The sequence below is a fragment of the Accipiter gentilis genome, chromosome 16, assembly GCF_929443795.1.
Source record: "Accipiter gentilis chromosome 16, bAccGen1.1, whole genome shotgun sequence".
Lineage (NCBI taxonomy): Eukaryota > Metazoa > Chordata > Aves > Accipitriformes > Accipitridae > Astur > Astur gentilis.
In genome coordinates this window covers 23,508,072-23,535,770 of record NC_064895.1, presented here as the reverse complement: position 1 = coordinate 23,535,770, position 27,699 = coordinate 23,508,072, and the positions used below count along the sequence as shown (strand labels likewise).

Sequence of the window (27,699 nt, the reverse complement as noted above, 5' to 3'; positions counted from 1 at the left end):
CTAAAAATTCATGGCTTAAAATGGTTTTTTTTTTACCCTTGTTTTTTTCGTAGGACCCCACAGAAAACTTAAATGCCAATGGATAAAGGAGATCTATAAAAGTCACAGCTCTATGATTTATACAACTTAGGCAGGTTTGAGAATTTGTCTTTTTTAATACTTCACATCTGGATACTGGAGACCTGATCCAGGAAAGGGAATCTTTCCACCTACATCAATAGGAAGCATCCTGGCTCCTTATTATGCCAGTCAGGGCTGACTGACGAGGTTTGAAAGAAAACCGGGATTTTGGGGGCTTTTTATTACTTTTTTTTAAACTCCCCCAGGCCAGCAGCAGTTTCTTTCTCCATGGGGGCAGGGGCTGACAATAATCTCTGCATTCGCTGACAATGAAATCACGCGTTCCTCTTAATCCTGCTCCTGACAGTCAAGTGATTAGTGTGCTACAGAGATAGGGCTATTTGACAGCACCTGAAAATCTCTGTGCATCAACGGCTTAAAACAATATTAATTGTTAGCATTAAAGTTTCTCTGACCCCTATTGTAGGCTGATGGATCTGTCCTCTGTTATTTATAACGTTCCTTTATTTACACCTTTTCATCACCACAGCATTTGCTGCCTGTGGTTTTATTGCCCTTATAAATTTCCACTCCCTGAATCACCTTAACAGTTTTGAAATAATACAGATAAGCAAGAGCAAGCTGATGAATGCAGGAGGTAAAAGGTTTATTCTGTTGCCTCGGTGGCTGGGCCAGAAGGATGTGCCCATTAAACAGCCCTCACTCCATTGCGCTGCTTTGGAAAGCCTGGCCCACCAAAAAGCAATGTGGTGAACAATACAGTGAACTTCTCCTGCCACCAATAAACCTGTCTTACAAAGGAGATTAATGTTTTTCTGAAAGGGTTGATAACTACTGAATTACCAATCTATCCCAGCACTAAAATCAATCATCAGTGTTAAAGGGACCAGGAATACATTTAGGTCCCTCTTTGCTCTCATCTGAAATTTCTACAAAAAACCTGTTCTCTTCATAGCCCTCCACTCTTGCTCACAGCATATTGCAAATTCTGCCTAGGGAGCGAAAGCCTTGAGGATGCGTGATGAGACCAGGCTTTTCATGCTACATTCACTGAATTTAACAGAAAAGGTGTAATCCTCAGCCCAGCAAATTCAATGGCAAAGCCCATACGAGATTCAACATTGAAGGAATTCATTGTAAGGAAATTAAAAGGTGAACAAGATGCATTCACTGCAAGCCTAAGCAGTCCTTCCAAAATGTCCTTTCCATAATTTTCAGCCAATCCAACTGAAATCTGGTGAGCAGATCTGTCCAACTCCCCAAGACACATAACAGCTTCACATCCACCAGCAACTGGGAACCGCCAACACAGAGGATGACTCCGCAGTTCTTTGATAGGTGGGAAAGCTCTGCCACAAGTAATGGTATTCTGCTGGTTTTACAGGTTTTGAAGTACCACTGGCAAAAAAAATCACACATCCTTACCAAAAGGCAGACACTCCTGGGACACAGCATGGCAGCTCCATCACTAATCTGACACAAAGTGCAAATTTTAAGATGCCATTTTTATCAGGAGATGATCTAATTGGAATTAATTCCTAATTGATTTTATATTCAGTTGCTCTCCAATTAAAATTACCTAGGGCTGTTAAGAAAAATAAAGTTACCTGAGTAAGATTTTGGCAGGGACATCAGGACAGGCATTCCCATGTTTGAAAAAAAGTCTTTGACATTTCACAAGAATTGACTGGGCCTCTTAGATTAGAATTAAATCTATGGTGGAGAGAATGACCGCCTGCTCTCTTCAGAACATGTATCCAGGTTGATTCTCAGCACAAAAGTTTTCCCATAAATTAAAGCTACAGGTTCTGAACTAGAACAAAGTGACGTCCCCCACCCTCTTTCCCCCTTCTACTCCCATACAAACTTTTGGCACTTCACCCTTTGCCAACAAATGCAAGTTTCCTTCCCAGATGCATTTCTCGGAGTCTTGATCTGCTTTTCACAAATAAGTTTTTGTATTGTTACAGAGGGATTTGAGCTGCAATTGGAGCCCAGGTCACAATCCAGGCTTTCTGAAACTTCAAAGGTTTTAGGCTTACGTTTGTGAATAGAAGGGAGAGCAGCAAAGTTTGGATTTACACTTTGTTACATCGCTGCAATGATGAATACGGGGAGACTTCACACCTGCCAGTCTCCAATTATCACATCCAACTGTTCCACTCCACATTTTAAAATTACATAAAAATAATAATAATTAAAAAAAAACAAAACACCACTTTATGGAGATTATTTCTCCCAGAATCCTTGAAGTCCTAAACTAAATTAACAACTGCCTGATAGGAAAGAGGGAAAGTATCACTATAGTATTACAGGAGGCTGCAGCTCAGGGCATTCAGAGCTGAGAAGGGGACGGTGCATGCAGGACAGCATGGCAATGGCAGAGGAGGAGACAAGAGAAAGGCACTACATGGGGGACTCATGGATGAAGCCACATAATCAAGGTAGGAGCCCTCTCCTTTCTCGACAGCACTGCCAGTGAATGCCCACTCAGGCAACACATCTCATCCTAAGTAATCCCCTCACAGAGACAGGCAAGCACTTATGTCCCCATTTGGTTCAGGAGCATTGGCACTTTTGAAATAACAAAGCCAAAAAAATAACCAAACAACCAAAAAGTCGCCATGGGCGAACAGGCGCTGGTATTGCTGGGGGGCAGAGAGGTGAAGTTATTTCTTCAGCATGATTTGGGCAACCCCACAGATCCTGTTCCCAGCCAGGATTAGACTTTGCAGCCCCTCCGGAAAGTCTGGCACACAGAGCAAATATTTCCTAGCTTACAATAACACACGATCTTACACAGTTCTCCGTCTCTGAAGTCAGGGGGATGAAGAAACACTGAATTGTTTGAATAACATTGGTGAATCCATATTTCAGTTAGAGGGAATTCATGTTAGACCAATTAAATAGTATGTCAATTCCCTCTAATTATATGTTCCTGCAGCCTACCCAGTAATTAGACTTAATAGGTCTAAATCAAATCAGCATGTTACCAGAGAAATAATTGGATTTGTGTGCAATTTTTTACTGTTCCTGAAAGGTACCCCAGAGATTGAAGTTCTCTGTGTGTTCAGGGCTTGAACCTAGGATTCAGTGTGCTTTGGGTGTCGATCTCAGGCTATACCGGCCCTGATAAATTAAATGTGCCAGTTCTCTGGTGCTGAGGCCAACTGGCAAGGGACAGCCCACAGCCATTCTCATCAACTTTTTTAGCCTCTAAAACGGTGTGGCCATATCCAGACTTCCCACTGGAAACCATCCCTGGCCAGTACTAAATGCCAGTCTACATCTACACTAGCAGAGAACAACTTCAGGTTTCACTGCTACAGCAACATGTCCCAACCTTGATGTGCAACAACCTTGTGGGGACTCTCTACTCAGACTGCAAATAGCGGGATGATTTACCGAGGCACCTCCAAGTTTAGGAGCACAAGTCACAGCTGTGCTCTGCTGAGACCTGTACTGTGCTTTTGAACATCTGCACAAAGGTTGGTGCATATTAGAAACTAAGACCCACATGCTATGGGCAAATAAAATAAAAGTTAAGCCTCTATAAGCTTTGATGAACCTTGGCCTCAAATCACATAGCAGCAATAATAAGTCTCACTTGCCCCAAACTGAGACAGAATTGAGCATGTTATTGATTATTTCTGATCTCCTTAAAGACCCTATACCTTAAAATTAGATGTACACACATACATCATGTATTTATTTACAGGCACAGAGAATATTAGGGCTGCCAAACACCTGACATGTAAAAGCAGTCCCATGAACATATCTGAGTCCTGTACATGCAAGATGAGTGTCCCCTAGACCCCAGATCCATCCATTGGATCAGAGGGGACCATGATTAGCACAAGACAAAAAACACACAAGCCATTGAATTTATCACTGCTTCTAGTTAAGCACGCACTTCTCTGAACTATTTCTTTGAATTTCTAGAGGAGGTCAACCACAACACCTCTGCACGAGTCTTCCCTGCTTCCAGCAAAAGCAGTCTCGGAGCAATTGGTGCAGTAGAGATCCTCCCCATTACCCTGCTCCCCGGAGCCCCACCATTTGGAAAATCTGGGCCTTTCAGTTTCAACATGATTTACTGTCCTCCATCTCCTTGAAATTCTGCCCACGAGAAACCAAAATAGCACCTTGCCTTGTGAGTGAACCCCATACAGCCAGCGAGCATCGAAACCACTAGATTTCAAATGCAACGTAATGTCAGAGAGGCATAACTGCAGTGACAGTGGCTGGAGGGGATGACTGCACCATCTAGTTATTCTTCAGCAAAGGTACAAGTAAATGCCACTAACTTCAGTTTTGCTTTCTTTCAAGGAAGTCTTTCTTTTTAGATAACTACCTCTAGTCAGGGGCCTTTTGAGGCTCCAGCATGACTCTGAGAGCGGGAAGGCTTGGGCATCCTTATTTTATGTTAAAGATGTCCTGTCCAAACTCTGCAGGCCACTTCCCAAAGCGCCTCTCATACCCATATACAGGAAAACTCACATTCATTCTACCTAGGTAGGCACGTAACCAAGGCACCTACTTCAGTAGCATGGTCACATCGGGCTCCCTCAATAAGCAAAGGAAAGAAATAGATGTCTCTAGAGGACAATTCAGACCTTAAACAGCTTCTTATTAAAGTAATTCTGTCATGTCTACTGTTAAGAAGGACAAATTCAGGAACAGAACCCAAAATTTGCATTTGTCTTTTGATAAAGTTATGGATTGAACCATGTGCCAGGAAGTGAGCTCTCAACAAGGACTCTCTGGTGCTCTTCAGTTACAATTATGTGTGCTCAGACTTTCTGGAGCAGGTCAACGCTTCATAGGACCACAGCTTTTGGAATTAGCTCTTAAACATGCATTCATTTACAGCTCATAAACAATACTCAAATACTCAATAACCCGAAAAGCCCACCAAAATTTATCATGGTCCTGCATTTTGCATTCTATGGATCCATCTTTCTTCAGTCCCCCCATTAAACTTCTCCCTACAGAAAGGTGGAAAGGCTTATCAAACTCACACAAGCATGAGATTCCGTTTGTGAGACTGAAAATTAACATTTTGAATCATCAAGGAAAGGCTGACCATGGCCTGGTATCTCTGTGCAAAGCTAATCCTCACGTATTTCAAATCTTGCTATTAATCCAGTGGGTTCTCATTAAAAGTTTGCCCAGTGACTAAGAAACAATAATTTGTGTCAGGTTACCCTGTTTCACCCTGCAAAATTGGAGCTGCCTGAAAAATGTCTTGGGGAAATGTTTTCAAGCAGCTTCCCCTGCTCTCCTTCAGGATAATCACCTACCCAGCACACATGCAAACTTCTTCTTTTCTAGCATATCTGTAATTAGCAAAGAATGCCAAGCCATAAATATTTATGCACAGATGGGATCCTCAAGTACCTTCAGAAGTTCAGCACAGGCCTCAATAGTTAGATTTTTCAAGCAAGCTTTGATGCAAAACCTGCAGGTTCAGGAGGATCTGTCAGAACACCCGGCTAATCACCCCTCTCTCGGAGATGCATCTCTCACCCAACAAGGGAAGTCACAACCACTCACAAAAACCCCACAACAGATGCAGGTGCTTCATTACCTCCTTTTCACTTGAATTCCTCACAGATCTTGCCAGATCCCTGCACTTCATTAGCACAGGTCTCTGCATGCTGGGGCAAAAAGTCATCTTCTCTGCTACTGACAGAGTCTGAATGTTTCTGCTTTTGTTGCAAACCTTTTCTGAAATCAGATGTTTTTCTTCCCTGTGCAAACTTTTTTTTAATTCTTCCCCAAAAATTTTGCTGATGTGATGCTGGAACCATGTTGGTTATGTCATCTAAAGAGCTTGGGATTAGGATGGTCTGATATGCCATGTCCAGACTATTAATTCAAATAAGAGTCAGGTCCTGTTCTCAAGCTGAAATCAGTTGGCACAGTCTGGCCACCATCGAACCCTATCCATCTCCAAACGAGTGTCTGTTTCCAAAGCACTGATGGAGGACAGTGCCCAGGCTGTGCTAACTACCCCAGTGGGGCCAGGAATTGGCCAAGAGGGTGTTGGTTGTCCTGGGCCAAAGCCGCACCAGGCTCACTCCTCTGCAGCATGCATGATTGCACTCCCCAGTATCCAGGCGCCAGCCCCATTTAATTTAAATACAGCTAATGAGATCACGCAAAACACAGGTTAACATTTCCCAGCCTGATCTGGAAGCCATTAAAAACTGGCTTATGGCACGGCGTGGGCAGGTGAGCTTCCCGTTGCACCCACCGTCTTCAGTGCCTGCCTTAGGCACCCAGGTCTGAAGTCTTTGCCCACCCGAAGAGCTCCCGCTCCCTCTGGAGGGGCAGGCAGAGCGAGGACAAGTCCCACTAGCCCCCCGGGACAGGAGGGCAGCTGCAGATGGGAGCAGAAGCAGCCCACCCACCGCCAACAGCGTGAGCTCAGCATTGGCAAAGGCTTTCGCTGGCACCTGCAAAAACAATCTGCAACTTGGGCTGCCGGCGAGGAGGAAGGAGACGGAGCGGTAGCATCCCAGCAAGGCAGCAAGCGAGGGGGAGAGGGGAAATGCTCCGCACCCAGGGGGTTATGTTATGCCGAAAATAAAGGTAGAAGGGGACAAAGAGTCCTAGGAGGCCTCTCTGATGAGCATTAAGGACAAAAACGCTTTGGTCTCGCCATAGCAAACAGATTGGATAGCGAGATACTTACTTGGCCTGCACTTGTACCATACAATGAGGTACTTGCCGGTTCCAGGGCATGGATCTGCACCAAACAGCCGGTTATTGACGAGAAACTGGCAGCTCCGCCTGTCCTGGCACTCGTCCAGCATCTTCTGCAGCCAGGAATGCACACAAGAAACAGAGAGACAAAAGCACTTCAGTATCTCCACCAAGGGGATCGTCAAACAGAGACAAGCTGGAGAACAGCAAAGGCCATCGTTGCCTCCTCAACTGGCGCTGGCACGAGGCAGGCAATGGGGCTCAATGCAGTGGGTACCACAGGAGCCGTGGACTAGGAGAGGACTAGACCTTGCACTGTTTTAAGGAGCATGTCTTTCTCTTTCATGCATGCAAAAGGAGAGATTTGCACTGGGACGGTCACAGAGATTTTGAAACGTTTGCATGCAATTTAATCGTACTATAAGGCAGTACTGTCCCAGGAAAAGCAGCTTTGAGGACATGGATCAGCCTTGACAGTTAAAACCAGAGACCCAAACTCTGCCACCACCATTCTGCTTCAGGTTTCTCTCGAGATGCACAATTTCAATCACAGTTTTCAAGAGAGCTTGTCTCGGTTATATAAAAGCTTTGGCAATTACTGGTATTCCAATAATTAGTAGTTGTGGTGGGAACACTGTTATACAGCCAACTTAGTCTGTTTTTAATAGGGCTCACTCCTCTTCCCCCATGACTGTTGCATTCCTTTTAGCTAAACTCAGCAAGGGCCTGCGAGTCGGGGGGTCCTCCCACTGCCGGCATTTTGGGTCCTATGCCCTTTTCTGCACTGCTTTTCCTCTAGCGCTTGCTCCCCACTTCCCCATTCATAACACTCATAAAAACTCCATCTCAGAATCCACAGGGGCAAGACATTCTGTCTCCCGCTAGAAAATAGCTTCATTAAGGAAGATTAATGATTTCTTTTAACCCTATGATCCTCTAAAGGAGTAGTGGGGGGAGAATATTATTAAGTGGGGCAGTAATTAAGTTTTAAATTCAGCTGGATGGCTTAGGTGGTATTTATGTACTCCTGTAGAGCCCTTAAAGCACTAAAATTACCATAATGTTTGCCTGACACACATGAACCTGTCAGAGCATTTTGAGACCACAGAGCGAGGTAATCCACCAGCCTCGCTAAGTCCCTGCGATACAGAGCTGTGAATTCCAGTCCCAAAACAATTAATTTTCACTTGCAAGGAGGTGCTGGAAAATCCTTTCTCAGAAATTCCCCTAGACTCCCCTGGTCTCTTTTGTCTTCTCCCTATTCCCTTTTCTTACACCCACCACGACATCTGGGCTTTCCCACAATCTTATCCCCGTGCCATTAACATAAAGGCTGTTCCTTTTCTACCACGCGCCATCCAAACCAATTTTCTCTCTGCCTCAGTGACTACTCTCTATTTTTGAGTTTTCCCTGAACGTAACATATATAATCTTTAGCATTAAAACTCTGAATGTCACCCTCTGAACATCAGGAACAACAGCTGTTCCAGTTTCAAGTGCAATCTGAAACTGCCTCATTTGCGGTTGCTCATAACTTCCTAAAGCTTTCACCTTTTGGGCTGACACATGCAAGAATTCATGCCTGCCTCAAGTCTGACCTTTATTTTAAAGTTCAAACCAAGACAATTCAGGCCTTTTCTAATGAGCAGAGAACATATGCTGTTGTTTTCCACTTACAAAGGTAATAAAATGCAGTCATCTCATTTCAAAATACGGAGCTCAGGGTGGAAAGGCTGAAAGGTGAACACTGAAGGAGGTGCCTGGGAGCATTAGCCCCAATTTGACCGTCACGTTAAAACGCATAGAAACAGCATATTCTTTCCTTTAGGCTCATAAGGGTTGACTGCTCACTCAGCATGTGAAATTTAATTTAATGCAAAATCCAATGAGTTGCAAAGGAATTTAAGTGAGGCCTCTACACAGATACCTCTTTTGATCTCAAAAGGCAAAGAACAACTGGCACAACCCTTGAGTGCTTCACATACGGAGAGAAATCCCCTCCAAATCACCGCGGACCTGAAAGGATTTGCTGGTACTGGACAGCCATGGCTGTGTTTATGCCTGAGAGTGCTAAGAATATGGAGCAGGGAAAGAAGCAGCACCCCAAATGTTTTCTTTCCCACAAGGGAATCTTTCTCCCCTCAGAGGCAGAAGACTTGGGTTGTTGGTCAACAAATGTGTTCATAGCAGATGGGTGGGATTTTCAAAAGCTTTCAGCACTGCATAATAGGTGCTATTAAAACCAGTGGGAAAACCACCCCGGGTTTCAGCAGAGGCTGGGTTAGGCCAGCATGAAGCCTCTTCGAAAACCTCAGCTTCCATGCCTAAGCGGCACTTGTTCACCTGTCCTTAGGCTCAGCACCAGGAGCGAAGGCAATTACTTACCAACCTCAGAGAACCACAAACATGGGCAGCCGTAACATATTGCCACTTTGTCTTGCTCTGCTCTAACTCTTGGCAGCTCTTGCTTACTCTGTGTATTCCACATAAGTAAAACCTCCTGAGTTTACTTCCTGCAGTATGCAAAGTAACACAGAGCCCTAGGGAGAAGTTTGTACCCAAATTAAGGAGCAAAAGTCATCTACACCACTGCGAGACTGTAGAAAAAGGGAAGAGTTCTTGAGGCTGAATATGCCTTTTACTAATTGGTTTTAGTGTTTAGCTACAGTTTCATAATAGCCATGACTCTGAGAAGTTATTTCATGCGGGGAAAGAAATCAATATTTACTTTGCATTCACTTAATTCTAATGTGCCTCCCCCTGAAGGCCAACGATTTTCTTGAAAATATATAAAAAAATTAAGATTTCTGATTTCCTGCAGACTGTTTGAGCAAAGTCTTAGGCGTAATGAAATACATCCATAAAGAGTAAAATAAAAAAAATATGTTCAATGCTCAGTGAAATACATGAGGAAAAATGCAAAGAAAATTAGCAATGGTTGACTGTGTAATGTTCTTGATTAAAAATAATGAACAAAGATGCTGAACCAGCCCTAACATTAACTTAAAAACTTGCACATACAATTTTCACCTATCCTTGCCACAGAAATCTTCTTCCCCACTGCTTACATCAGTATGTGCTATATACCGGCATCTTCTTGAACACTGTGCAACACAGCGACTCTGCAGAACACGTATGACAAGATGACCCACTACAGGTACACTTCCCCTGCATGTCCAGTGCATCTGGCATTTACAGGGACCCTTACAAACCAAGACTTTGGCTTTCTGGTCTTACTCTCAGAAATCATACTTCTAGGCAGTATCAGAGCTCTGGCAGATGTCAAGTGTCATTTCTGAACTCTTTGCAGATGATCCGCTAGATTGACACCAGGAAGGCTGTGAGTTTACTTGGTAGTGAGGGAACGTCCTGAGCTCACGTGGCTTTTGCTTAATGGCTGGGAAAAAATTAGGCAATTCATTCTACACTTGCCTTGTTTATCTGGCTGTCAATGTCAGCTGTAAAGGTGGGAAAACACAAACACAAAACCAAACAAAAAGAGGCCCACAAATAACCTGAACTTGCACAGAAATAGTAGTAGACTCACAGAACCGTCCCTAACCGGGATATATAATCAGCTGTTTATGTCATTGCCATCTGGCAGACCACTGACTAATGCAAAATAAAGTCGCACTGGATTAGATTATATTATAAAAATCACTCCAACTGAAGAAGGTGGAGGAGGAATTCCTGTCTGGCATGAAAGGGGAGGGAAGACACATTAATTGCGTTGTGCCATTTTATAATTGCGTTCCAGTGGTAAATCAAGCCTGAGGGCTGACAGCCAGTGCTCAGGAGGGAAGTTGCGGCTGTTTAAACCCATTCCATTCTCTGGTTCATGATTGAGCTAAGAAGCTGCAAGATTTAGAGGAGATAAGAGAGCAAGAAATGTGAATTCAAGTAAAACAAAATCTAACCCCTGTGATTTATGCGCTGGATTAATCTCACTGTGGTGACCCGAGTCTTAAAGCAAGGGCAGCCTCAAGCTCAAAACCATGTCTTTCTAGTAGGCATTGCAGATGAAACACATTTCTTGTGCTCATTTTGTTGTGCTCATTAGCTAAGTAATTGCTCGTGCTCATTAGATAACAAACTTTTAAATCTGGAACTGGATGCGAGCTCTGCAAGAAGGCTGTCCTCAGCCATTCCCAAGGGTGCATTCATTTTTATTCTGTCTCTTCAAATCACTTTTCAAGAAGCGCTTCCCCTGCATGCTTAAAATAAACCACAACTGAGCTTAACACCCAAGGCAATTAAACTTATCTATCTCAGTTCTTAGTCCCTTGTAGTAGTTCATCAATTCAACACACTTAGGGTGAAACTTTGGACCCATAGAAGCCAATGGTGAAACTCAAAGGGAACTAGGATTTTGCCACAGGGCTGCTCTCTGTACAGCCTCCATCATCAAAGGAACATAAGGACGACTGCAGGGCACGTCAGTCAGGCATGAAATTACACAGAGGAACCCCACTAAATAATTTCCCAAATTGTATGTTTCTGAGGAGAATAACTCAGAGAGCAAACGGCATGAATGGATCAGAGCTGTGTGCAGTCAAATGAAGATGGGCAGAGATTTGTACTAAGAATTTTACACAAGAAGATACCAGTAATCTAAAAAAATGCGATCAAGCATTTTTAGGTCAAATTCAGTCCAGGTACAGTCATTGTGGTGGAGTTACACCAACACGTATATTGGTGCACCTCCGCGAGTTTTGCAATGGGAAGAATTAAATACAACAAACAAGGCAGCATGAATTCTCCCTACAAATGCACAGCACAATGCATTTATAATGGCTTCATGTCACATTTTGTTTGAATTTTGATACTCTTTTATATATCCTTGAATGTTGGTATTAGTTTAAAACGCACTGTAAACTTAGTACTTTAAAGTTGCAAACTTATTTACAGGTCCTTTTTCCAATTATGTGAGGATTGCGTGTTTATCTCTATTCATTCACACAAATTACCAAAGACCATGGAGCAAGTTTTTCCAAGAATCAGCAACAGGGAAGGACAGACAACATGAGAAAGTGAAATTCATGTTCATGAGATACAGGTTACCTGCCTATGGCTTCCTCAAGCAACTTTCCTAGCCTGCTGCACTAGAAAGTAATGCAGCTTTGCCCAAATTGCCGCATTCAATCTGTGCATCACATGAACAAGAGATGAAAGGCCCTGAATCCTAACCACTGATCTATCGCAGGTTTTAGTACTCTACTAGCTATCTCTTATCACTCTCCCATGGACCTTGCAATGCTCACAGCAGAGTCAGCAGGAGGGAACTATGCCCACGTTTGGTGACTCACATTAACTCACCAGACTTTGAAATAAAGAGCTGAAAACCGGGCATGCAGTCCCTTTCACCAGCTCTGCTCTGGGAGTAATAACCACCAGTAGGGCAGGCAGCAGTGGGCTGGAATGTTAAAACACAACAGCAAGATTCACCAGAGCTCCTCTGGCAGAGCCTTGTGTCCTGAATTTGGCTGGGATAGAGTTAATTTTCTTTCCAGTAGCTGGTATAGTGTTATGTTTTGGATTCAGTATGAGAAGAATGTTGATAACACACTGATGTTTTCAGTTGTTGCTAAGTGGTGTTTATACCAAGTCAAGGATTTTTCAGCTTCTGATGCCCAGCCAACAAGAAGGCTGGAGGGGCACAAGAAGTTGGGAGGGAACACAGCCAGGGCAGCTGACCCAAACTGGCCAAAGGGATATTCCATACCATGTGAAGTCATGCCCAGTATATAAACTGGGGGGAGTTGGCTGGGGAAGGCAGATGGCTGCTCAGGAACTAACTGGGCATCAGTCGGTGAATGGTGAGCAATTGTGTTGTGCATCACTTGTTTTGTATGTTCCAGTTCTTTTATTATTATTATTGTCATATTATTATTATTATCATTATTATCATTATTCATTTCTTCCTTCCCGTCCTATTAAACTGTCTTCATCTCAACCCACGAGTTTTACTTTTTTTCCAATTCTCTCCCCCATCCCACTAGGTGGGGGGCAAGTGAGAGAGTGGCTGCGTGGTGCTTAGTTGCTGGCTGGGGTTAAACCGCGACACCTTGAAAGAGCCCAGAGACAGTGATTCACAAAAGCAGGAACATGCTCAGCAAATAGAAGGACCCGATAAAAGCTGCATTACAAATATCACCTAATTAACCATTACCTACATTTCCTAACAGTAGGAAACTTAATCTGTATGCAGGGTCAACTTCAAAGGGAGAGGAGGTCTAGGCTGAAGAAATACAAAAGGATGCATAACCAAAAGCCATGGGATTAAAGAAAGGGAAAGGTTAAAACACAAAGTGGAAAAAAAATCATTGAGAGCAAACCATTACACTGTCAAGCAGGGTCTTAGTGGCAATGATGGAAGCCCCATGACTTGGAAAGTTTAAATTTAGAGTAAACAAAGCATTAGGAGGCTTACACCCCAGGGAGCAGTCTTGCTTCATCAGGGAGACAGCCTGCACCGGCCACCTCTGCCTCTAGTGTCTCCTCTTCTGCGGTACATAATCACACTGCTCTGATGAGCTATTTCAGTCAAGCCAAATATTTCAAAGATACAGCAATTTAGAGATTATCTATGACCTCTGCATCAAGGAGTTCTTCTACTTGCAAATAATTAGCTGGGGGAACTGCTTGCCAGAGAGTTATATTTCAGCCTGGGCAAGATTCATGAATGAAGCTGCACTGGTTCTGTGATTTTTAAGAGCAACTTTGGCACTGCAGTAACCTCTTCTGGACCCTGAGCTCACTGCTCACCATGCTCTGCAAAGTAATTAATGTAGTCTGACGAAGAGTTGCCAGAACTGCTCTTTAATTCACTGACATTCTGAGACTGAAACTTTCCTTGTTCAAACTGTCTGTAAACCGTGGAGATCTTCTAATAAGCAGTATGACAAACAGTGGGTTCTCCTCCCAGCGGTACTGATGACCCATATTCTTCCTTTCTATCATTTTCCTCCCTCTTTACCCTCGACCATCATAATCTTATAGATGTTCAGAGTCATGAGAAAGGGCCCTTCCTCATTCCTGTTGAGGCCACTTAATGCTGTTACATCAGTGGGACCATGCAATATTCTGTGACTAGGCATGGCAGTAGCCACTCTCCCTGGCCTACCAAGAAAGCTAGAGCAGTTGGATCATTTTCTTCTACTTTGTATTTTACTCTACCACAGTGTTAATCCAGAATACTTGGGGAAAATAAAACCCTCTTCAGAAACAGTAACACACAGACCTACCTTCCAGCCCCACCATTTTGTGACCAACAGCTGGCCCATGCTTTGAGAGTCATGCAGCTACTGGAAAGTTTATCTCATCTTTCACCAAAGAGGTCAGCTCCCCTTTGCTTTCTATCACAGAAACCTTCCTGGTAGGTGCAAATAAGAAGCGAGGGAAGAAAAGCTCAGGCAATCTTGTTGTTAGCATGCAAGGAATCTGCTCCCTTCTGTACTGATGCTGGAGCGACAGCGGGAGAGGTGGCAGCAAAGGTGTCCTATATCTCACTTAAAGGACAAAAGGAAATACCACATCAGCAGTACTAGTGATTCTCATCACCAGCACTAGTGATTCTCATCACCAATGCCTGGTTGTCCAGGAGAGTGTTGAAAGAGACCCAGGCCACAGGCCATGCCTACGCTCCCTCCCCAAACTAGTTAATCTTTCTGAGGAGAGGCATGACTGGGCTACAGAGCACCTTCTAAGCACAGCTCCTTTTGGGGAAAACAAGCCATACAGTAAAACATTGCCCTCTGAAGTGGTTTCATGGTGATTTCAGTATGTGCATATATGAAGACAGAAGTTAGCCTACAATGTCTTTTATAAATATCTGGGAGCAGAAACACAATGGATAAGTGCCTCTCCAGGGCTTTCTATTTTCATTCTAAACAAGCTTTGCTCCAGGGCTTTCTGTTTTCCCTCCAAATAAGCTGTGGTTTTACTCTTCTGTCAATTTACCAAAATGAGAATATTGCAGGTAATCTGTTGTAAAGTATAATCTAGTTTTCTGGTAATAAGTAATAATTTTAGGCCAACCATTAAACATTCTTCCATAGAGACCTTGAGTGGTTTATTGCTAAAAACTAGTGACATCAGGAATACTGATCCAGGAATGAGCAGCTGCGGAAAGCTTTATAAACAAGCTACTCCAAACCTCTTCCTCTTCAGCTCAGCAGCTTCCTTCAAATATAAATGTGCCTCCATGAATTTTTGCAGGCACAAGTTGGGCATTGTGAGCTTGGCTAGGATTGACTAGGTTTCTTACTAAACTTAAAGGGATTCACTTATCAGGAGGCACTTATCATTAGGCAATGCAGAACACTTAACACTCCTGTTTCTCCTTTGTCCTCTGTTCCAGCATTTGTTTGTTCATCTGAATAAACATACACTGCTGCTGTATCTGCTTATCAGCTTCCTTATTTCCCCAGAGGCAGGTTCTCATGAGATGTCCCCATGGCAGGGAAATGCAAATGTATGCAGTAGTGTGACAGGTGAGAGAACCACAGCTAAAGCAGACGAGGATGGTCCCCAACCGATCTCCTTGGAATAAAAGGTGTCTCCAGATGTTCCCGTGTCACCCCCTGCTGTGCAGAAATGTAATTTAGCTTCTTCTCCATACACTTACACTAAAAAAATCAGACATTGGGCGGATTAAAAATAGGCTTGACCAACCCTATCTGGGTGACATGGGACAGAGCAAGAAAAAAACACCACTGTGAAAGCACAATGCACAGACCTAACAAAAATCTTCAAGCTCTCAAAATTGTTAGGTTGCATGCTCAGACCAACTGCACCTGCACAACTACTCCAAAGGGGTAAATGTAAGTGGGAGTTACAGGTCATCACAAAGACACCAACACACACAGGACCGTGCTAACACAGCTCTGCTCTTCAGGACCCAAACTAACCTCTTTGCATGACCTTGCTTTGACACAGACTTTCTAGTGGGCATACAACTCAGCTCTCTGCATAAATTATGCAGTGTGGGTAAACACCCTCTTACGAACCGAAAATTACATGATTTCAATATGCTTTAATGACCCTTACTATTCAAGGATTTACATTTCTGGGTGAAAGATGAATAGGTTTTGGTCCTAGCAGCTGCTCTTCCTGACCTAAAAGCAAGAAAAAGGATGGTTCAGGCACCATAAAACTCCTGCTCACAGACCTCCTCTGCCAAGGCAGGACAGTTTGCACTGCATGGCTCCCTTTTACCAGAGCCATCAAGGCTCCACGGGTTCCTCTTCTCTGTCCCCCATCCACACCTCCTGGCTGGGACAAGGACATTGCTCTCATTACTTCACAGTCAGGAATACCTTCTGCAGGACATCACAAGGAAAGTACAGAAGAGATAATACCAGACCAGACTGTTAATTAACAGCACTAGTCCCCCAAATTAGCTTCTATTATTAAAGGATGAGTGGGAATTTTCTACATTTTCATCTTCAGAATATCTCAAAGACGCTTCATGAATACAGCACAAATCTCTCTTTCCTTCCTGCCATATATCTCATGCGACTTGTGCTAACTCTGGGCTCCCCTGTTAAACTGAGTGAAGTGGGGAGAGCGGGGGGAGCTATTTAAAGAGCAAATGTCTGGCTTGCAACACAACTTTATTTTGTTGTTCTGATCTCTCCATATTCATGTGACTTGTGATCTAAAAGTTAACAAGAGACCAACCACATCAAAACTGAAATCCCAGTCCGAATGCCCAAGTTCTTTGTGCGTTTGGTAATCTCCCACTGAATCTGACATTACGGTGTTAGAACAACAGAAATGTGTAGTTTGGGGTCACTGCCTTAATGTCTCGGGCACGGTCTCCCAAGTGGTCTGCATTTCATTTCAAGCAAAAACAAGTGAGTAAAGCAAGGGATCCTGGCAGCCAACCACATAAGGCTGGATTAGGGTGGTTGTCTCAGTGTAATAACCCTTTCTTTTCCCTTTTTAACATAGAAACAATGTCTGAACTGGACATTTGCAAGGGAGAGAGCTTCTAAATGGGAATTAACTGTTATTCACAGGTAGTGTTCGCAAGGAACAGTATTAATAAGTGCCCCTTACACTCCCTCCAGGCCACTCTCCAGAGAAGCTGCAAGTTTATACAGTCATGGGTTTGATTAGACACAGTGATTTTATATACTTAATTTTGAATGGTTTGGTTTGGCTGACTTTTTAAATTACTGACAATCAGAATATACACACAATTGGTTCTTCCTATAGCAACCATATAGCTGAGTTTCAAAACCACAAAATACACACAATTTCCTTGTCTACAGCTTTCCAATTTTCCTATATACATGCATTTCCTACCAGCAAGCTGCAGGCAGCTTGCCATTCAGCTTATGGAGTTTCTGGCTTACCCTTCAGAGAGGCCTCACCCCCTCCAGGACTGAGAAAGAAGACAAGATTAATCTCTGGCATTCGGACTCAACCTACCCTGGCCAAGCACAGCACATTGAGGTATCAAAGGCACGTTTGGGGGCACCAAAGAGGCACTGCAGATCTCCTCCAAAAAGACTCAGGAACTTGCCCAAGGTCCCTCAAGAAATTTGTGGCAGAACAGAGAATGTCAGCTACTTCCCTAGGACATCTGCATCCCCAAAAATGGGTGGAGTGTTCTGTTCTCAGTCATGTAACAAACGTACTGTACAAGAGATCTGCTGCAAGACTACCTACAGAGAACATAATTCTTGCTCTGATAAATAGGGGAGCTGTAATTACAAGCAGTGTAAGTGTTGGAGGCAAAGCTCGTGGGTAACAGCTCTGAGGACATAAGGAGCTAAGTCAGAGAGGTAAGGATTTCTTTTAAATCCCTCCTGCACATAAAACCATGGCATGGAAAGCCAAAGGCTACATATTCCCTATTCTCAAGTTCTTCCAGATGCCTTAAGTGGGCCACTCGCCCACAAGGGATGAGACTACGCACATAGCTATCAATTCCACTGGGAAATGGAATGTTTCAAGTAAATTTTGCAATAAATCAATAAAAGGAAGAAGGGAAGGCTAGCCTCTGCCAAAGTCTTCAGTCCATGTTCTCCCACCCTAAACAACACAACTGCCTCTTGTCTGTTGTATTATGAACTTTCATTATCATATCTGGGAAAACCTTCCACTGATAAGGACCGTGTCCTCCCATACTACAACTCAGTCATTTGTTGTGCAGTGGAAGTGTTAGGAGGGCAACTGCAAATCTCTCAGCTTAAGGGTTACGCTACAGGTAAACATCAACCCTGTGCAATTTCTTGAGAATTTACCACTCACATTTGGAAGCCAAAGCACTCATATCATAAAAAAAAATATGCTATAAATTCCTCTTAAAAACCCTGGATGCAAGAGTGAGAAGTGATGTGGGATACTCTGGCCTTTAGCCAAATTATAAAAGAAATTATTCACTAGCCCTGTAGGTTCATTAATCCAGTTCTGCTATAAATTTTTATTACAAGTTATTATTGATTCATAGCCATAAACACAGTGGATGCTTGAGATCTTTGGCCAAAAGTTTTCACAGCCGCAAATCCTGCACTTGGAAAGACTTGTGCTTACTTCAATATCCAGGAGCAGACCCCATTCATCTCAACATCAGCCAACTCATCTTTGTAATTTTAGTTGTTCCTACTGACAGTTGAGTAACACTGGCACCTTCCAAATAATCCTTTGATTTGCTGACATCACATGTGCTTTTGGGAGGATACATATAGTCAACATCCCCTACACAAATGGACAGAGCTGATTGATTAACTACTGATGCTTGGGACATTACAAGCTTAAGTGATGTATGATCACTTTCAGTGGCCTAAAAGCCAAATGAGTCAGAAGAAGTAAAGCAAAGGATTCTCTCTGGGTTTCAAGTTACCAAAGTAAAAGCCTCTTGAAACAGGATCAGTTCTGAAGTAAAAAGAATGCCACAGCAACTTCTGAATGTGTTGAAAAAGCTAACCATTGGGAAGGAAAACTATTAAAAAAAAAAAGATCTTTGAATGCAGTCAAATATAACGTAGTCTTGCAGTGCAATTCTGTTTCAACCACATTCTTGAACTGTTACTGACTAGAGTTGCAGCAAAATTAAGAACTTCATCAGCAAAATCTAACTCAGTCCTGTCTAAACTACAAAGATGAATTACCCACTAAGCTGTGTGAGATGTCAGTGCTCCCATGCTGGGTAGCACTGCTTAATGTAGGGCTATGCAGCACCAGAACAGAAAGCTGCTGCCTGGCCAAGGAAAGATGAAGTCCAAAATTAACAGATCCAGTTTAACATGCAATACCTGAAGGGAAGTGCCAACTGAACAGGCAACATCTTCTTTAATTAAAGTTGCATACGAGTGGGGATAGCGAGAAGGACACATCTGATGACTTGGTACAATTCGGCCATAAAAAGAAGACTGGATGCTGATGGTGGTTCTGTGAGGACATCTCAGGGAGACATATTCTCCATCACAGGCATGATCACTGTAATTCTTCAGTACTTGTGATATGTAACCTGCAAAAATCATGACAAAAACCATCATTAGTGAAAGGTAGTTAATATTTAGGTGATTTACAGCAGTGCAGTCTAACAAATACACAACTAACAAGCAATGAAGGATGCAGATTTTATTAGTCATCTCACACATGTGCAAAGGAGAGAGACAGTGACGTGGGGGGCGGCTTGGTGATTTGTCCTCCAGCCGTGTTATGTATCCTCTAGTGGAAGCAATATTCAGATGCTCCAAACTCTTACTCCAATCATACCCCTTATTTACATTGGCATATCTGTCAAGTTTACAGGAGATGCAGCTGAGCCAGACTCATCATTTAGACCACCTCTAGACACCGCATGCAATTTTTGGCCTGCTAATACAAGATAGACTTCAATAAACTGGAGTGAGTTCAACAGAGGGCCACCGAGATGGTTGAGAGCTGGAGCACTTGCCCTGTAAGAAATGGCTTGTTCAGCCTGGAGAAGAGACAGCTTTGTGGGAAAGTAATAGCAGCCTGCCAGTATCTACAGGGAGGTTATCAAGGAGATGGAGCCAGGCTCTTCACAATGGTGCATGGTAGGAGAATGAGAAATAACAGGTGCAAGATGGAACAACAGAGTTTGAGACCAGGTATATGGAGCAACTTTTTCACTGTGAGGGCAGTCAAGCAGTGGAGCAGGTTGCCCAGAGAAATTGTGCAGTCTACATCCTTGGAGGTTTTCAAGACCTTGCTGGATAAAGCCCTGAGCAACCTGGCCTGACCTTCTAGTTGACCCTGTTTTGAGCAGGAGCTTAGACTAGAGAACTGAAGTCCCTTCCAACCTCACTTTTCCTGTGAAGTTACGATCATGGGCAAGAAAGGCCCAGACACAGAGCCACTAATGGGAAAGTTGGGGTTACAGTTGGTTGTACGAGGTCTTATTCCATCATGACACAGCAGTCACATCTTTGATCTCCCTTCACAATACGCTGTTTTAATTCTTCTGGTTGCCCCTTCTGTTCTAGGCCTTTGACACAAAAGCTTTGCTTTCTCTCAATTCTGCAAAGTTTCAATCTTTTTAGAAGGAAAATGGTATGCAGAACCAAATCTCTCCTCATTTGTTAGAGGATGACATTATCCACAATAATAAAGTTGTTAACAAGAATAAAGCCTGGGATCAAAGCCTCATAAAAGTTACACCAAGTTAAAAGGGCTGATTACAGTCAGGTTGCCAAGGCAACTGCCAAACAAATCCTGACTTTGCCACACTCACGCATAAGGAGACACCACTGTGGTGCTGATATAGAGACATCTGTGCAAGGAACTCTACAGCATGACCCATGTCAGCATCAGCCATGGTCCCATTCCACCCTACAAACTTCCTCTCTGTAATGAGTTTGGAAGTCCCCTTCCCACTACTGGTCACCCACACAAGTCTATCAGCAGCAAACCCACAATGCCCTGTCCCCGTCTTCCTCTACCTCTTAAAAAAACGTAGAGGAAGACGGGGACAGGGCATTGTGGGATTGCTGCTGGTAGAGTCATTTCTTAAGAGGTAGAGTAGAGAGAAAAGACAAAACCGTTAAGAGAAACAAGTAATCCCTGGACAAATTCCTAAAAGGGCACCTGAGGTATATCTTGGGACTTGTTTTTTTAAAAATGGCTGTGATTATTCTCTTGCTGGCCCACAACCATAGAACAATTTAGGCTGGTACCTCTGCAGGTCATCTAGTCCAACCTTCTGCTCAAAGCAGGGCCAGCTTAGACCAGGTTTCCCAGGGCCTTGCCCAGTTCTGAATATCTCCAAGCATGGGGCCTCCACAACCCCCCTGGGCAACCTGTGCCAATGCTTAACAACTTTCTCAGTGAAAAATTTTTTCATTACATGCAATTGGAATTTCTCATGTTATGACCTTTTTTTGCTCCCTCTGGTTCTTTTATTGTACATTTCAGATAAAAGACTGGTTCCATTTCCTCTATACCTTTAGTTAGTGTAAAACAGTAATTATACCCCACTCTCCTTATTCTTTACTTCTGCTAGATGAACAGACCAGCTCCCTCAGTCTCTTATTATTTATCATATGTTCCAGTACCCTTGCCTTCTTGGCAGCCAAAGGGACTCTCTCCAGATCCTCAACATCTTTGCTGTACTGAGGGGCCAGCTTGGTATGCGGTTAGCCTTCATTACTGCAAGGTGCACTGCTTCCTCATGTTCATCATCCTGTCCTCCAAGACATGACAATACACACAGGGAAGCACAACTCACGTGATTTGAGAGAATTCACGTGGCTTGCTCAGAATAATTTAACATCAGCTCTAGCTATCCTTGTAGACATATCTGTAGGGTATATTTACTCCACGAAGTTAAACACTCCTAGGGCCACTTCTCTGTCCCTAAGGCCATACCCAGCAACTTCTTCTTACTCTCCAAAATAGTATGGCCTACATCCAGAGCTTTTACTGGGACTAGTTCTTCCATACCAACACTGAAACGAGCTCAGGAGTTGCGTGAAAGAATACTGGTCTGAACAAATTTTGAAGTGCCTAAAACAACTATAATCATTGTTCTTAGAGATAACCAACCCACGGTAATTTAGCTTCAGCATTCAAGCTGAAGGCTGTATTCAGCTGAGGGCTGTATCCTCTGATTTCTTTAAATTTTAGCCTGGAGCTCTTATTTAGCAGTTCTGTTGCTACAGTGCCTCAAGGTGTGTGCCAAATAGATATTTACTCAAATCAACATATTAATTTCCAAGTCCCCAGGGCAGCATTTGCTTATAAGAGAAAGGCTGAGACACAGCCCCAATAATTAGAGTAAGTGACAGGGCTGCACCAGATCAGGGAACAGCAGTGTTTAATTTAGTGCCTTTATCTCACTTGTTCAAGGAAGCGCTCTGGGGATAAAATGAACTACTGGAGTGCATCTCCTTTCCCAGTAAGCAGAATACATGCTTTGTGTGATGCTGTACACCTAGTCCTGGAGTCAGATCAGCTCTTCTCCCTCAAAAGTAAGGCAACCATACAAGATGGGCATCAGGAAAAGCAAACTACAAACAAAACCAGAATATAACACAAAACATTAAATCCCACTTTCCACACTGTTACTCCAGTGTACTAGGACTTTTCCCTGAGGCTGACCTATTAGGGAGCCAGAGAAATACCACCAAAGTGCAGTCAAGACTCTACTGGCTCCTCTGAATATTCAATTATTCTGTCAGAACAGCCATCTTAGAGCATGCCTTTCATATTACTAATTCAGGATCAGGGAAGGTTTCAACCCCTGCAATTAGTGCAGATCACTTGTTGAAACAACTCCTCCCTCTCGTCTTCCATCAGCAATCTCAAAATAGCTTGAGTTCGTTCAAGCTCAAGACATTGAAGGGACTGAATGCTTTGATGGTGACTGGCTAATAATAAATAAAGCACAATGTCTAAAACATCTGGCACTGACCACTGTCAGAGAGAAGATATTGGATTAGGCAGGGGCATGATCAGGGACAACATGATGTTCTTCAAAGAGCAAAAGTGGCTGTAGAGAATTAGTGCACTTTTTTTTTTTAACTCTTTAAGTGTGCCAAATTTGCACTATGTTCATTGGTAGTCCTTTTGAAAGTGTTGGCATTTTGTTACCCATTGATTCATGGTCCAGTAACCCAAAATCTGAGTTGTTTTCAGCATCCTTGCTGAATTTTTAGTAGCAAGTCTCCAATGACCTTTTTTAGCACTACATGTGGTACCAGGGAGGGAACTACTGGGATGTTCTTTATCGAATGAAATGCACAAACATGTAGCCAATGGCAGGTGTTTGAGGACTTCAATGGCACTCGTATACCAAGGTAAGAACCACTTCTTAAGTATACAAGGAATAGCTTACAGAACTCTCTGACTCTTTCCTGGCAAGCATGAAACAATCTCTTTTGGATGGCTGCAAGAAACTATTTTAGTTTAGTACAATGATACAGCAGATCACCAATCAGCTATTCATAGACCACAGAATATGTCAGTCAAGAAACTGAGATGATAAACATATTATCAAATTATTTATCACTCCCCATTGAGTGTATTTCTCTGCAATATTATCTGGGATATAAGCTACAGCCTTACAAGTGTCCACTCCAAACAAGGATAAGGCAGGCTGTTATTAAAGATGGCCAAAGACATTTGCCACTCCTTTTTTCACCGTCAAATTCTGGGATGTGAAATCACCATTGTCAGATCCAGGAAATGAAGGCAAGCAATTATTTGAGGAAAACATCCTAGCTGTACTGCCCCAGTCAAATCTATTCTATTTTGTCATGGTTCATCTTGGAGTAGAAGTGACATAAATTCTCATTATTTTATCAGGAAATTTTTTGGTGGTTCACTTATTAGCCTGTCTAGGGAAGACAATGTTAGAGTAGGTGGTAATTTGACCTTTTCTTTAAAAATATATATTTCATTTGAAAGCATGGTAAAAGCATAAAAGAAATCTAAAGCATTAAGCCCTCCAAAACTTTTCTAAATGTTACATATTTCAAAAATCTGGGATTAAAAAAACCCAATCTTAGAATCCTTGGGGTTTAGTACTTCTCTCTTTTTGAGGATTGTGTTGAGGACATGGAATCTTTGCTGGTGGGCATTCATACTCCCAAATTAAATCAATGTATAGAAGTCAAGTGCTAAACATCAACTCAATTCAAAAGACCAATGTCACTACCAAAGCAGGGATTTACACTCTGAAGACAGAATAAACAACCAAAAGTAGTGCATCACAAAAACGATAGATCATTTTTTCCCTCTAACAAGAAGGAAGCGTTCCTTTCAAATACCACTTGCAATTTATTTTTCCAAAGTCCAGAGTTTGACGCCTATCAGTCATCAGCAATTACTCTCCACTACTTACCAAACACAGCCCTTAATGCTGACTGTAACTCTATCCCACTGTCGTGGTTTAACCCCAGCCAGCAACTAAGCCCCACAGAGCCGCTCACTCACTCCCCCCTGGTGGGATGAGGGAGAGAATCAGAAGAGTAAAAATGAGAAAACTTGTGGGTTGAGATAAAGACAGTTTAACAGGTAAAGCAAAAGCTGCACACGCAAGCAAACCAAAACAAGGAATTCATTCCCCACTTCCCCTGGGCAGGCAGGTGTTCAGCCATCTCCAGGACAGCAGGGCTCCAGCACGCCTAACGGGGACTTGGGAAGACAAACGCCATCACTCTGAACATCCCCCCCCCTTTCTTCTTCTGCCCCCAGCTTTATATGCTGAGCATGATGTCCTATGGTCTGGGATATCCCTTGGGTCAGTTGGGATCAGCTGTCCCGGCTGTGTCCCCTCCCAGCTCCTTGTGCCCCCCCAGCCCACTTGCTGGTGGGGTGGGGGGAGGAGCAGAAAAGGCCTCAGATCTGCATGAGCACTGCTCAGCGGGAACGGAAACATCCCTGCGTTATCAGCACTGTTTTCAGCACAAATCCAAAACAAAGTCCCATACTAGCTACTGTGAAGAAAATTAACTCTATCCCAGCCCAAACCAGCACACCCACCTAGCAACAACAGTTCCCAAGAACCTTTTTCACCATTGCCTCTCCAGGGAACTGTTGCTCAGTTCTCGTCCAACAGCCAGTTCTAACCCTTAACACACATGTGGACTAGAGAAAAATAACAGTTTCATACAGAATATTATCATTTTACAGGTACTGTAAATCTAAACATCATCCTTTACTTAGTCTCATAGAGCTACAACCCTGCCTTTTTGAAACCAAAGCAACTGATGGAGTGGTTCACAAAAGCACAGATGATGCAAGAGCTCCCATCCCATCCAGATGTAGGATAATAGTAGAGTATACAAACACTCATTCATATATCCTATTTAACCATTGTTGTCTAAAAGCAGTAAGCCCTCTTCTCCTACCTCCACTAAATACAGTTCTAGTTTTGCTTGACAAGGCACATAGCAATACACCAGCTCGCCAGTCATCAGAAGCCAAATTTCATCTTTCACCAGGAAACACTTCTGTGGGTGTGTGCTGGAGGAACAGAGACAATCACAATAAAACTAACTCTTTGTACAGTTTGGATGTGATCTGAAACTTCTAATAAATTACAAGGAAACTCAAAAGTATTTTAACCGTTAATGAACTAGTACACATAATTCAAGCCAGAGCTTCATTAATATCTGCATTGAGCTCTATCTAAGCTATAGTAATGTCTTCTTAAAATATCCCATTTTGAGCTTTTGTTGTTACAAATATAGAAGTGTATACATGTTACAGAGAAAAATCAACATAATGAAAAAAGAACATTATACTTAGAAATAAGCCATTTCCCATTATCTGAAACACATGAAGTCAGTGCAATTAACTGTGTTAGTGAACAAAACATTGCCTTGTTCCTGGTTGACACAGATTCTTTTATTTTTAATCCTCTTACTTTCCAAACCTGTATTGTTTTTTCAGTATCTACTGTTATTCCTTTCTAGTTTCCTCAGCTTCCTTGCAGATGTTTTTGAAACTCTGAATGTGAAACAGAACATTCTTCCAGGAGAGACCTTAATCAAATACTTTCTGAAGCTCAGACTACCCCTATACCACACTATTTTTCAGATAGGCTACGGGCTTCAGAATTTCAGCTTATTCTTTATACGCAGAACACCAATACTCACAACATCTCACAGAAACAGTGCTAAGCCTGTGGAATAGAATAACATGCTACGAGGATAGGCAAACAGGGCTGAAATGTGACCCCAGGCAAGGCTTGAAGCCAGAGCAAGTAGCTCAATGAATGCATTTCATACCAGGCATTACTGATAATCCTGTGGTTGCAGTAGTAAAAGCAGCTCTCTCAAATCGCAGAGCAGCCTAGTACAGACAAGTAGCGTTTGTTATGCTTTGTTACTAATGCTGGAGATTAAAACTTGCTATTACAAACCTTCTACAGAGAGATTTACTTTCACTTCAGCTACTCCCCAACCCTTTCACCCTTCAGATACCATACAGCACTGGAAAAACTTGAACATCTTGTAAGCATACTTAGGAAAATATTTTTATTTTAAATCAACAGTTCCTTGCCCACTATCTGATCTTCTGTACCACAGTTGCGGCTCCAAACAGTATCCAGTGTTAACTTAGAAAAACGTCTTTGAAACAAGAGTGAATTTAGAACTGCAGCTGAGTGCCAGCATTTCAAGGCTAAACAAGGTAACATTTTCTAAATTCTGAACAGTATTTCATAGGTCTCCTGGGTTTCTGTAAGGATGAGAAGGTAGTGGAAATTGAACTGCTGAAGGCTAGGGGTGACAGGAATAAAAACATGGTGGTTTTCAACTCTGCAGGCTTGAATCTAACTCAGATACTACTGAGGATTATGGATAATTATTCCCTTAAATTTCCTAACTGTAAACTCCTCTAGAATTTAATAAAACACTGCAACCCTAGCACAGACTGTTGGAATAACTCCGGAGAATTTAATAAGCAACTCCAACTGCAAGGACTTTGAGTCTAGAACTTTAAAGAATTGCTCTAAAAATTCAAAACAAAAAATCTTGTTTGCTATTTGAACATCATTTTCATCATTTTCTTTGAACGTCCCAGAAGTCTATGGTTTCTTGAACACTTACTTTTTTCTAAGATAAGTTTTTAAAGCCCTTATGGCTACGGAGCTTATTTTATTCCTGATCTTTTGCATTTTAAAAAGGCAAATGAACAGAGTTTAAAAATTACCTTTTTTTTTTAATCTTTCTAGAATCAAGGAAATTTAGCCTGGAAGGGCCTCCTGGAGTTCATCTAGTCCACACTGCTGCTCAGAATAGGGCCAATATCAAAGCGAGATCAAGTTGCTGAGCGCATTGTTCAGCCCTTGCTCAGGACTGCCAAGGACAGGGATTCCCCAGCCTCTGAAGTACCCATGCCAGTGCTTCACCACTCTTCTGATTAAAATTTTTTTCAAATAAGTGCTCAGAATTTCCCCTGTCACAACTCATGTCTGTTGCCTCTTGCCTTTTTACTTTGCACCTCTGAGAGTAGCCTAGCTTTGGTTTATTTATAACTATTTTTAGGAAGCAGAAGGAAGCATCTGGATATCCCCTCAGCCTTCTCTTCTCTAGCCTCCCCTCCTATGCCATGTGCTCCAGCCCCAAACTACCATACTGGCCCTCCACTGGACTCCCTCCAGTTTGTCAGGGTTTCTGTTAGAATCTTACACCAGTGTCATGATCTGTTATTCAAGAGGTTGACTATCCAGTTCCTCTGGATTTAAAGAATTTTTTAAAAACTTGTTTCACTAGCTGTATGGTTGCAGACAGCCACGATGTTGAAGGAAACTTGACAGTACAGAGAATTTGGCTGGAAGAAGCTGCTCCAAGACTCCACCAACCTGCAGCCCTCTCTCCAGCTGTTTATTCCTGCTCCCCTATTTGAGATCAAAGCCTCTTCCATTGATCTGTGTGCATGTGTGTGTATGGGGGTCTCAGTGACAGCAACCAGAGTGGG

At 42.8% G+C, this 27,699-nt stretch overlaps 2 protein-coding genes across 3 annotated transcripts in view; both read right to left on the bottom strand.

Moving 5' to 3' along the window:
• Positions 1–27,699, bottom strand: part of TNFRSF21 (TNF receptor superfamily member 21) — a 1,117,265-nt gene that overhangs the window by 909,933 nt on the left and 179,633 nt on the right. The window lies entirely within an intron of this gene.
• Positions 1–27,699, bottom strand: part of EVA1A (eva-1 homolog A, regulator of programmed cell death) — a 212,264-nt gene that overhangs the window by 133,282 nt on the left and 51,283 nt on the right. Inside the window, exons 2-3 of the mRNA XM_049818458.1 lie at positions 19,059–19,273; positions 6,782–6,905 (exon numbers count right to left, since the gene is read on the bottom strand). Of these exons, the coding sequence (XP_049674415.1) occupies positions 6,782–6,905; positions 19,059–19,273 (339 nt within the window). The remainder of the gene's footprint in view (positions 1–6,781; positions 6,906–19,058; positions 19,274–27,699) is intronic.